The sequence below is a fragment of the Rhyacophila brunnea genome, unplaced genomic scaffold (genome assembly GCF_057557595.1).
Source record: "Rhyacophila brunnea isolate RB1 unplaced genomic scaffold, BYU_Rbru_1.0 scaffold_4, whole genome shotgun sequence".
NCBI lineage: Eukaryota > Metazoa > Arthropoda > Insecta > Trichoptera > Rhyacophilidae > Rhyacophila > Rhyacophila brunnea.
Genome location: NW_028233068.1, coordinates 44,237,178 through 44,250,472, shown reverse-complemented (window position 1 = coordinate 44,250,472; position 13,295 = coordinate 44,237,178). Strand labels below are relative to the sequence as shown.

Genomic DNA, 13,295 nt, shown 5'->3' with positions numbered 1-13,295 from the left:
GCCTTTAAACTATTGATCCTTCTATGATTCATGCTCACGATGTCTGAGCGGTTACCGCGTCGGCTTATAATGTCGAGGGTCCCGGGTTCGGATCCCTTCTCTGGCAAAATTCACATATTAATATGTATAATATATATTGTTATACCTATATAATTATAGACCTAATAGGTTGAGCAAGTGGCTAACATCCATTTCACGTAAAAATAAAAAAAAACAAAAAATTGTCAATACAACCACCACTCTATGGTAATGTTTGAGACTTTCACGGTTCTTTTTCATCGTAATAGATTTTTGGGTTTCCAGCGCATGTACTTCTTCCTTCTTTCCTTGATGTTTCGGGCTCGTTGCAGAGGCCATTATCAAGAGATATGTTATATGATATGTTAAACACTACACGATGTCAGCAATTGCCGAGCACTCGATGGATACAGCACACAAATTTGACTTCGAAACCAAGATACTGGGTCGGAATAAAAGATATTTCTCACGGTGGTAAAGAAGGCCATCGAGATCTATATAAACCTTGAAAATATTAATAGGGATGATGGGTTATGGTGGAAAACATCATGGCTTCCGGCACTGTCAGCAAAATCCAATATTAGATTCGGTATCTCTGGTCGTAACAATTGACACATTACTCTGTGCAACGTTTGTTCTTAGCTAATCGGATTCCTTTAGACATTCTTAGAGCAACGTTGCATTCATACACCTGCACTACACTTCATCATAACACATATCTCTTGATAATGGCCTCTGCAACGAGCCCGAAACATCTAAGAAAAAAGGAAGTAGTACACGCAGTGAAAACCGTAAAATATATTATGACTCTGTGGTAAAATGGTTAAAAAAAAACTTTAAATTCTGCCAATCAGGAGGTTTTTCAAAGAATTCAACAATCGTATTGTCACCTCCGAAAGGGGGGGGGGGGTGTAGGTAAATGCGCTGGACCCCCCTGATGATGAATGTCACGGTGATATCGTCTGCTTCTTCTTTCGGGAACATGTTTATGTTGATTGACAACGCGGAAGTACAGGCGAAAACAGGGCGTTTATTGTTCGGAATATAAATACAGTAAAGTACAGCGTACAAAAAAAATTATAAAAATAATATTTAAAAAAAAAAAAATTTAAAATGGCGGGGACGTCGGCGAGCACGGCGCCGGCCGACGTCACCCTCGAGAGTTCGAAAACCGAATGGGGATGAATAATCCCTTTTTGGAGAGCAGGTCAACTCTAGGCAAGAATAAAATAAAACAAATTCTGTCACTCAAAAATGACAAAAACACTCTGCATATTATGTACCTGGCTTATTTCTGAGAATTTCGCTCACAACAGAAATAGTCAGTCAGACCTTTTTTAGGTACCTGCTTTGAAAGGGACTGCATTTCTTTGCTAGGTAGGTACATATTTTGAAATATTTGAACTAGGTACAAATACATATTTTTTCAAAGTAATCTCAAATCAGATATTCTAGGTGTTAGGTACATTGTATGGCTGGGAACTTTGCTTTCAATATTTATGTAGGTAAGTGTACGAATTTAATACCTATTGGTCAAAATTGGATGAAGGCTAATGTAGGTAATAATATTAAAAAATGATATTAATAATTACTATTTGCTTACGGGCTAGAAATTTGCCTCGCAGTCGATCTGTTCATGTTTGCATGAATCAGCCCAATGATGATTCAGGCCTCATGGTCTTGGATCCTCTGAGGATGCCATGGTTTAGACGGTATCAAGCGACCTCTCTGGGAAAGGCCCTGAACCGTAATTGGGCCGATTAAGATCGACCACGATTCAAAGTTTTTAGCGTGTGTAACTGGACAATGCGGCGGCTTGATATGTGGGTGGTTGCATCTCCTGCGTTAAAGGATCGAAGCCCCTCCGAACCGTCGGTGGCCGGTCAAACTGGGAATACAGCACTTTGACGCCTCGCGGTCAGTGACTCCACAGTTTTCCGGACCTACCGTAAGGATGCTGAGAGAGGAGGGCGTCGCGCCCAGCCTGTCTTAACGCCGGTCCGAAGATCGAACGACACTTCACCCAGATGCATACCACGCGACCACTTTTTGATTGCTTGCTTGCCATGCCTCCAGTTACACACACTGACAGGCAATTTTACATGAAAAAAAAACTATGCTAACACGTAATTACACAGGCTAAAGTTTTTTTTTACACAGGCTTAGGTTACTAGGTATAAACTGACGCTAAAATGTTGTATATTTAAACTGACTTTACACCACGTTCAAACACAAAACACTATTTGAAACTACCTAACCTATGACGCTATGCTACGGCTGGTTGAGGATGCTGTTAGGCTGCTCGCTTTGCTGCTGGAGGCTGCTTTTCTCTGCTGAAGAAGGCTGCTTGGCTCTTCTGAAGTGTGGTAGATGACGCGCCGGTGGCGTCGACTACGCACTTTGGTGTCCCGTGTCTGGGCCAGGGCTGATTCCAAGGCTCGCAGACAGTTGGAGCCAGGAACTTCCTCGACGTATCCGTCCGTGGGCCAGGGTCGACTGATGATACAGCTGGTCGGGGAAACATCGAGAGTCCTTGGTTTTGAAATGGTCTGGCGTGCTGTTATTCGGCAGCATCCTCGTGCGTGATTACTGATGATGCGCGATGAGTCGGCCGGCGATAGTTTCCCAACTGCGGCGGATCCATGACAGGCGGCATCTTGAAGGCTTGATGATTCTGCTTGCTTGCAAGTTGAGCGCCACCAGAGGTCGAGCCTCTGGACGCTGTACTGTTTCACACAATTCCACACGCTGCTCTCTCTTCCGGTTGTCAATCAATCGCTTCTCAGGGCTTGGATTCGGGCGAAAAAAATTCCGCCTACCTCCTAATCGTAGACGATCACGATCAGAAGGCGTATGCCCCACGCCTTGGGGGCCATTGTCACCTCCGAAAGGGGGGGGGGGTGTAGGTAAATGCGCTGGACCCCCCTGATGATGAATGTCACGGTGATATCGTCTGCTTCTTCTTTCGGGAACATGTTTATGTTGATTGACAACGCGGAAGTACAGGCGAAAACAGGGCGTTTATTGTTCGGAATATAAATACAGTAAAGTACAGCGTACAAAAAAAATTATAAAAATAATATTTTAAAAAAAAAAAATTTAAAATGGCGGGGACGTCGGCGAGCACGGCGCCGGCCGACGTCACCCTCGAGAGTTCGAAAACCGAATGGGGATGAATAATCCCTTTTTGGAGAGCAGGTCAACTCTAGGCAAGAATAAAATAAAACAAATTCTGTCACTCAAAAATGACAAAAACACTCTGCATATTATGTACCTGGCTTATTTCTGAGAATTTCGCTCACAACAGAAATAGTCAGTCAGACCTTTTTTAGGTACCTGCTTTGAAAGGGACTGCATTTCTTTGCTAGGTAGGTACATATTTTGAAATATTTGAACTAGGTACAAATACATATTTTTTCAAAGTAATCTCAAATCAGATATTCTAGGTGTTAGGTACATTGTATGGCTGGGAACTTTGCTTTCAATATTTATGTAGGTAAGTGTACGAATTTAATACCTATTGGTCAAAATTGGATGAAGGCTAATGTAGGTAATAATATTAAAAAATGATATTAATAATTACTATTTGCTTACGGGCTAGAAATTTGCCTCGCAGTCGATCTGTTCATGTTTGCATGAATCAGCCCAATGATGATTCAGGCCTCATGGTCTTGGATCCTCTGAGGATGCCATGGTTTAGACGGTATCAGTATGCCTTGAGTGTACTCAGTTTTGAATAAAAAAATACTTTATAAATATTCAGTATTCAAGTATAAAAACGTCAATAATAAACTTAACCTTTTTACTGCCGGTAGGTGTATGTATGGCGGTACCTTGCACGCCGCGAATTTTATTGCAAAAATAAAAATCAATTTACGTTTCAAGTGGTAAAAACGAATTCTGTTTCAATTCTGAGAATGTAACAATATTCCCACTATATGTTGTTGTGTGTTCAACATATTTGTATGTTTAAAATAATTGATTTACGTAAAAAGTAAAATCCCGTCCAAAGACGTCATTTTTGTATGAGCGGCGTGCCGTTCACGGAAAAGTTCGCATCTTAAGGCCGTACATCAGTTGAGGCACGGACTAAAAAATCGTTGCTGGGCGATGCGCGGATTGCGGGTCGGGGGTGCAAATGACGCCTGTCAAACGAAATATTATTTGTCATATAAATCCAACATACGTCCATTTTATGTTCTGTTTATTGTTCTATTAGAAACAATAATAATATATTCATTGACATGTTTTCTTTTTAAAGTAAATGGGTAACGTTTTTAGTCATCTTTACACGATTTAAGAATTAATTGGCCCGTCGCCATCACGAAGCAAAGTGACGTGTTTCTAGCTCGACGTTCTCTCACTGAATGCGAGCGAGTCCAAAATTTAGTCGCGCCTACAGTTGAAAATTTTTTGCCGTTTCACTGATGCGTCACCTTAAGACGTCATTGTCAGCCATCCGGTTAAGTACGAATTACTATTAAGTTAGTAATATCATTTACCTTAATTATAAAGTCACAAAGCTTGTTAAATTATTTTCATTCACATTTCAATAAAAATTTCTATTGAAAGCGAACATATTTACCGATATTCAATATTATTACCAACCGTAGATATTTTTAAACAGACATGTCGTACCTTGGCACTGCATTCAACGCCAGTTGATGTGTGAAGAGTTGTCACTACCTTCAGACCAGTAGCAAAGACATCAGCATCAGTAGAAAGAGCTCCAATAATCTGGATGCTTGCACTGTGAAAGATAGGACATTATTATTTTCGTGATAGATTGTCAATAATATCTGTGTTCGTAGAGTATTAGGTCAGAAGTTGTGATATTTTTCCACCCTCCCACATCTATGCGTGGCTTTTATACGAGTTATGTGAAAATACTTCTGATTCAAGTATTTCTGATAGTTATTATATTACGTCTTGTTATATTACAGAAACTCTTTTCCTGCGATGATTTCCTAGTCAGTCCAAAACATCATGTCCAAACAACAATAATGGATCACTAGCACTTCTCAGTCCAATGCAAACACAAAATTTGAGGGTGGAAGGAGATTCCGCAGACAACGTGCAACGTGTCAATAGCATTTAAGTCATAGTTAAAAAACCTAGAAATATGTACATCATATAACTAATCTTAAAGTGATTTCAAACCAAAATTTACAGCAATATAATTTTTTACGATCAGTAAACTTGTTCGTGCGAACCGACGTATAAGCATTTCCCGCAGTCCGAAGGAATGCTTACGTGTCAGGTTTCATCTGTTGTATTACAAGAATTAACAAGTAAATGGTGCATTTCTGCTACATTGTAGTGAGAAATACATTATTTAGTTGATATTATTTGTGTCATAGTCAAATTTCGCAGACAAATTTCTAAGAAATAATCCATGGTGTGGGAACAAACAACGGTCAGTCAACCCACGCCGTTTCTGATATTCTTTTGTCTACTTTTGCTATAAGAACCAATGTCGCAATACAACAGTACCTAGTACCTTCAAATCGTTCAAACTAATTACACGCCTCTCGCTTTGACGTTAAATAATTTTCATTGCAAACATAATCATCGTAAATATTATTTGTAAACTTCTCGTTGTACGATCTGTAATTGAACTTGTATTTTTGTTTGTTAAGGGATAATAAATTTGGGCTACTTTATCACGCATCAAAACCCTTCTGTTCATTCGTAACCTACCCATCATCACACTCCCTTACTAAAAATTTAATCAAAATGCACAAAACTATTTTTCGATTAAACAATATAGTTCGTTGGTACCGCAAAATTTAAACATTCGAAGTACCAAAACGATTTGTCTTTTCAATTGGTTAAATTGCTATCCTGTCAACTGACTCCGGTAAATCGTGAGTCAACTGTATCACAATAATTACTAATGTTGTTTTGTTTGTAAATGCGATATTTTAAATAGATAAAACTATTTAAATTTTCATATACATAATGTAATGCAAAAATCAAATTTGTCACCTTGGCATCAGTGTAAAGGCAAGTTTTGAGTTAAGTACATCGTTGAAAACTTGCTGCATGTCAAACTCCCCTCCGAATGTCAGTTTGCTTGTCAAAGCTCCTTCTACATTGACCTTAAGAGGCAAACCCGTCATCGTTGGGTAACTCAATTCAAGATCAAGGAAAATATTATGTGATCGAACTTCATGCTGAAAATGTAAAAAATTGTGTTAGTAATCTTATTAATATGAATACCAAAATCATTAAACATGGTATAAAAAATATTGTAAATTTTATATTTTTATAAGTACTTAGTCCATAATATTTAAAAATGTCAGATTATTATTATTTTAATAGATAATCATGGTTCAGATAATTCAAGTATTATTAGGTAGGTACCTTAATTTAAATTATAAAGCTGGTAACATTTCCTTAGAGGAAATTGAAACTTAGGATAGTGTTTTCTTTTTTTCGACTATGTCCGATCCTAATAAGATCATGGGCCTCTACAGAGTGGAGGTTTGTATTAACAGATTTAATTTTTACAAGAAATGGATGTCACAAATTGAAAAACAATATGTGTGATTGCAAGACCCAGGATTCGAACCTGGAACCCACGACACTATAGTCCGATGATTAAGCCACGCGGCCATAGTGGGTGTAGTGTAATTATTAGTAACTAGTTTATGTTGTTATAAGGTGGCAGTGCCACCTGTCAACATTCTAGTCGATGCGTGTTCAATACGCAGACTGAGAGTGTGTGTATGTGGGCTGCGTTACAGACACACAGATAAATCAAGACAAATATAATATACTCAATGGTAATGATGAAACAAGTTAAAGTTTGCCTTTTGTATGCAAAAAAATGTAATTAAGGTAGAATAGTATTAGGGTTTGTAAGAAAATCAGTGGTTTTATGTAGAAGTATTTTTTTTGTCATCACTTTCACAAACTAAAACTGCTTATCAAGTTTGAATTCAAGTAAAAGAAGCTTACCAAAAATTTTTGTGCTCCATTGGTTCCAGTGTCCACGGAATTGAAGAACCTCTTAGCGAGGTCCACAAATGAGAATTCCGAATTGTCTCCGAACGACAAAAACAAAGCGTCAGAGCCAAAAAGCTTTACAAATAAGTCAACCCCCACATGTTGTCGGTATTTTTTCATGTCTTCCCCCACCTGGAAGGAATATTACACATAAACAGGTGGGAACTTGTGATGGTTTTGAAAATATAAAGGATCTACCTAATCAGGGAAATAATTATTAATAATAGACAGCAGTGGCAAAGGGTGGAAGTAGGCTGTTAAGACCCGACATAAATAGTGCACACCAAATTTTGTCAGTTGTACGTTTTTGTTTTTATCAAACTAATACTACAATTTACAAATGGTGTTGATGAGTTTTTAAAATTCAATGAAATCCTGTGTAAACCAAACCATAATAGTGATTCCCAACCTGGTTCTGCGAAAATTGGCAAAAGCATGCAAAAAAGTACAAAATAAATCTCAATGCCTCCTGCGTAATCAGTGTCACAGTGTTTTGAGTGCTCAGATTAGTTTGCAAAATCTGGAGGCGGTTGGTAGCTGGTAACCTGCGACGTTTCACCTGCTCATGTAAAACGGGCCTTACTCATTTTCCATAATTCGTCAGTGTTTTGTAAAAAGGGCCAATCAACCATTTTGGCGAAATTGAGAGTTTAATGAAAAAGCAATATGTAACTCACTAGCTTTGTTGTGTAAAAATGGCAAATTTAGTGCTGAAAAACGATAATCGTCAAGGCGAATATCCACTCAATGTTACGGATAAAAAGCGAATGTGACATACTCGTATTACACCTTTTAAAATATTATATTATAAAGACAGTATTCTTGTTAGAGATTGGTAATTAAAAAATAAATGTTAAAAGTTAAATGTCCTCCTCCTGTAAAATAGCATTTTGGTTAATTCGCCCTTTTTACAAAACACCGACAATATCTCTCCTACATATTCTCCCGTCCCTCAAAAATTGTGTAAATTGTAGATTAAAAAAAAATACTAATACACTAAATATTATAATACTCCTACCTTAGTAGAAATAGCATTAGACTCTGTGTCTCTCTTTTTTTTCTGACCATTTTTATCTTGTCCGAACTGAACGTCATTGTATATATCATTAACTGTCTTATTTAGTTTGTTGTAAAATGTCTGCGGCTCGTAAGTATGTAGCTCACCCTGCGGCCCAAAATATTCCTCAAGAATACGTTCAAGATTATCTTGGCGAACTCCAATCTATTGGCATATTAATGACACAAAATAATATATTAATATAATAATAATGTATGTGAATTTTAGGAGAGAATTTAAGGTTCACTTCAAAATATATCCATAATTAGGATATCCAATCTCGAGCCAAAATTTTTATCCCGGGATTTCGGGATTACAATTTAACGCATTGATAAAATCGGTCAAAAATGTATAGTATAATTTATACTATCTAAGACATTTAATGTTAATATTGTGTACGTTCAATGTTGGAAACACATGGGCTTAATTGAGTAAATAATATTGTAAAATAGTTAATAATATGAAAGTAAAACAGTTTTTTTTTATTTATTTAAAAAAAGATAACATTCATAAAATTCGGCGTAGAAACAAGTGCCTGCCTGCACATCCGTGGCACTGGCAGTTAGACGCTATTCGCATGCCAAAACGTCAGTGATGTTTAGCTAGTTAAATAAACCATTTTATTATTTTTCTGATCTTCTTAGGATTGCGTATGACAACAAAAAAAATGGTTATTTATTATCCGTGAGCATCCGGCGATTCCCCCTATGACAAGCGCAGGTACATACACTTCACTAACATAATTTTGTCCACATACTAATTGATTGTGATTGTTAAAAAAATCAATCCCGAAGGTTTCGGGATTATGTTTACTAATCCGGGGATTCATAGGGGTCGAAAATTGTCCGGGACCCCGAGATGGATTCCCTATCCGAAATACCATACAAACATTATATTCCACATATCCAATACAATATACTGAATTGAATTAAATCTTTTTTCATATAATTATTAATACAAAGTAAGCCTACCCGGTAAATTTGTGACTCGCACTTTTAGTATACATAATTAATTTTATGGTGAAAAAAGATTACATGACTATATGCATTTACCTCCAGCAGGTTGACATTCAATCCGAAGAGCTCCCCTGTGAGGTTCAAGTTGAGGGACTTCGGCAAGAAGGATTTTTGAGAATAGATGACGTTGGATTGGGCCAAAGACTTGAACCCAGACCTCTTAGTTCCGAACTTCATTTCGTATGCTTGTGAATATTTCCTATGAAAAGTGAGACATTCATTAAAATAATTACATGGGTATTTTATTTGTACATTTGAAAAAGTGTACCTACTATATAGGCACCTATTTTAAAACTCTCGAATTGATCAGTCTGATATCAATTAGGTACAGACTGTTACACCCCCGAATGGTCCCCATTCGGGGATGTCTCTGTGTATCTGGAGAGTCCCGAGTCGGTATCAAATCCAACAAATAGTAAGGGTAGATCACGAAAATAAATAATAATAAAGCCGGCAATGCTGTAAATCACGACCGTTGAAAAATATTTGCAACGTCGCCGTTTTTCGACAACGCTCTCGTTGAAAGCGAAATACAAGATGGCGGGTAATATGCAGCAGACGGCCAGAAAGTAAACACTGTTAACTCGCGCTCCATATAAAAGAAATTGTAACTGTGAAAAAATGTAACCATTAGAATATATTAACGTAAATACAACTTGTCGTTTTCACCACAATTCCGGTGTGTTATTTGTCCACCACCAAGTCCTGAATCCAGACGAAAATCCATGCAAAGAAACAAAGTGACAGCGTGCTTCTCACTTTCGAAAATGGAGGGAAATGACAAGACCTACAAACTTATATGTAGAGTGGCCAAAAATGGAACTACGAACTACCATAGGACGCCATTTTGAAAATGTCATTCGAATGTCAGATTTTGTCCAGTTACGAGTCTTGATTGGGTAGTTTTTGACAGTGGCTCCCCCATCCCATTCTTCAGATAAGGTTGTAGGTCTGTACCAACATCTTATGGAGAATTTTCATATTTAGAAGGTTAATTTAATTTAAACATTACATTATTATCATGGTTAAGTTTGTAAATGCTGTAACAGGTATGTTCCTGTTGCAAGATTTTCACGTTGCCAGTAGTAATAACTCAGTGATAAACAGTTTTAATATGCTTTCTATCCATTTTTATCATCATACGTGTGACAATCATTTTATTGCATATTTGAATGATCGCTTCAAATAAATAGAATAATAATATTATTACTACCTAATACTCAGTCTTTTATACAAAAAATTGATACATTAGTAAAACAGATCAAAGGCATGAATTCGAATGTATAATATGCACCTTTATTGCAATATTGGTAGAGTTTAGTTTTCACCCGGATTCATTTATTTATGAAATTATGATATTTGCATGTGCAGACCTAAATTTATATAAGCAGGATCATTTACGAGGGACCTTTTCTTCAGATTTAGTATTCGAATAATATTTGTAAGTCAATGTCGGAAAAGAAAAACGTCAAATCATGCTGCCATTTTATTTACGCTGCCAATTAGAATATTTATTTGTTTACGGTTACCAATTCAACCATACTAAAACCTTTCTAGTATCATCATCTATGTACCTAATTCAAATGAACCCCTCTATGGTTAACTTTTAACCTTAACTCTTAGGTGTGATACTACTGATTGCAATGGTCATTCACAACTAATACCCCGTTTACATGTGCATGGAGTTACTGCTGACAGTACGTATTAACACGGCCACAACAAGAAAATGCACGAATAAACATGTATTATCATGCAAGTTGCAAGATTGCATGCATGAATCAAAAAAGTTCAGAAGTTTCTGAATTTTCACGCGACAGTTGGGATTTGTTCGATATCTACGCCTGCGCAGTAGAGCAATTTTGACGAACCTACCGGCAAAAAAACGAACTACACCGCGACTCATTTTGAGGTTAACCGATTTTCACGACCTGTCAAATAGTACTATAAAATGAGAACGCCACGTCTCGCTTACTCTTGAAGAATGAGATTGGCAAGACACTTTTACGTGTAAAGAATTATTATCTTGATAGTTTAAAATACACACTATTGCTGCAAGTAAATCCATGCACGTGTAGAGGCGCTATTATTTTATTTAATCTAATCAATGATTCTATAATGCTGACGAGTTTTTTATAATCTTACCGGGGGTCAATGGGGTAGGAATTGTTATAACTAAGGTTGCCGAAGAGTTTTCTCGCTTCCTCTGTGGAAGGATTATCAGAAGTGAGGATGTTCCTCAGAGATGATGCGATGAATGATCCAACTGAAAACAAATAATACAATCAATGAAATTAAAATTGATTTCCGATAGCATTTTAATAAAAAGGACAAAAAATGTCAGTAAAGCCATTCTGAGGCTGATGAAAATGAAACAGTTACCTTGCAAAGATGGTTTCGGATGATCAAGAATATTTTGAATGACTGTAACGAATTTGTTGCAAGGGCATTGGAGCAACGCCAAGTATGCCTTAATCCTTATTTCAGAATTTTCATTTCTATTTTCGAGGATTGTCAATAAAACTTTCTTCAACTGAAACACAATTACTTAACATTATTTTTAATATCACAAAATATATATTAAAGCCATAAATGTATATTAAAATATTATTTATTCATATACTGTAGTGGCGAACACCCCCTGTTATGATTATAACAAAAGAAAAAAAATAACAACAGGTACACATTAAATTTATTATTATTTTGTTATTCTGAGATGAAAAATACAGTGATTGATGTGTTATAATCATGGACCCCACATCCTGAAGCGGGCCCCCAGACTAGGATGTTTGGCGGGGCCCCCTACCTATCGCTAAGGGTAAAGGCAGTGTGACGCACTGCAGTAGCGTTTTCCAAATGGCGTACGCGGTAAAATCAAAGTTTATTTTTAGCGATTTTTTGTAGTTTTAATATGTACCTACATCCATTTGAATTATGGAGTTGTCGAGTACCAGCACACAGTTAAAAATTGCATCCTAAAACCATTTTTTTAAATGGTTAATATTATTAAAGCAAAATAGCGCCCGCAGGCGACTTTTTTTATTATTAGAGCAAATTTGTGATCTGTTTTTATCTCACTTATCTGGTCGACTCGTCACGCCCGGTCCTTTCTGAGCCCGAGCCCCCAGGCTAGAGCCCTGTCAGCCCCCCCATTGTGGGGGCCATCGTTATAATATACCTACCAACAGTATAATAATTATAGTAAGACACCATCACAATTATTATTTGATTTATCATACTCGGAAATAACAAAATAAACTGAATTTCAGGTCATTTTCTATATTATTAGTAAAATATTTGTTATTAAAACAAATAAAACACAAGACTTGAGAATGTAACATTTTATATTTTGAACATACTTACATAATTTGAAAACATCTCATGCATATATTATATTATATACACACTAGAAAAAATAATCTCTTTGTAGAAAAAAATACGACACCTGATGGGACTTGAACCTGTATCTGCTGGATTAGCGCCAGTGTGCTTTTCCAATTAAACTACGGGCATCCTACTTAATTACGACGACTACTATGAGCAGCAAAAATGGTAATTTACCATTTAGAATCGGATACAGAAATAAAATGCTTTCATGGATTTGGGTCGAAGAGAATATTCAAAAAGAAACTTCTTGAGTTTGTATGTTTTACAAAAACAAAAGTAAATTAGTAAGTACCTGATCAACACAAGCATCAGTAGCGAATACTTCAAGTGTCGTGACTCTGATTCTGGATGACAGTTCACGATTGAAAGCACACATCGTGAGTTCAAGCACTGCTTTGTCTTCAAGATGATGCATGTTCTTTAAGGCTCTCAGTATAGCGACTATCTGAAATATAAGAATAATGTTAATACCATTTTTTTATTATATAATATAACAAGACCATGCATGGTGAGTACATAGTATGCAATATTGATGAAAATAAAATACAAAATAAATTAATGAAGCATCCTCCCAATAACATGGCGAAAACAGAAAGCCTTATAAAATCAAGGCCTTTAACTGAATTATTTGAGGTGTACACAATTTCTGACAGTTTGTAAAGTAATCAGGGCCATTCATTGGTCGATCAATGAGGTGTCAGCTGATTAGTATGGAGTGGTTTTCAGCCAATGAGATTCTATATCACTATAATGCAAGTGGACTTTAACGATTTTAGTTTGATAGGGCGTCTTCTTGAGCTCTTCTTATA

At 36.6% G+C, this 13,295-nt stretch overlaps 1 protein-coding gene across 2 annotated transcripts in view; it reads right to left on the bottom strand.

The window, feature by feature from the left end:
• LOC147067417 (apolipophorins-like) overlaps positions 1 to 13,295 on the bottom strand; it is a 121,447-nt gene that overhangs the window by 82,973 nt on the left and 25,179 nt on the right. The window contains exons 11-18 of one of the 2 annotated variants that reach the window (XM_085953938.1): positions 12,779 to 12,931; positions 11,482 to 11,632; positions 11,245 to 11,365; positions 9,139 to 9,301; positions 8,048 to 8,251; positions 6,982 to 7,161; positions 6,007 to 6,194; positions 4,657 to 4,768 (exon numbers count right to left, since the gene is read on the bottom strand). In XM_085953938.1, coding sequence (XP_085810064.1) covers positions 4,657 to 4,768; positions 6,007 to 6,194; positions 6,982 to 7,161; positions 8,048 to 8,251; positions 9,139 to 9,301; positions 11,245 to 11,365; positions 11,482 to 11,632; positions 12,779 to 12,931 — 1,272 coding nt within the window. Of the gene's footprint in view, positions 1 to 4,656; positions 4,769 to 6,006; positions 6,195 to 6,981; positions 7,162 to 8,047; positions 8,252 to 9,138; positions 9,302 to 11,244; positions 11,366 to 11,481; positions 11,633 to 12,778; positions 12,932 to 13,295 lie in introns of those variants that run through there. The other variant, XM_085953939.1, reaches the window with a different exon arrangement.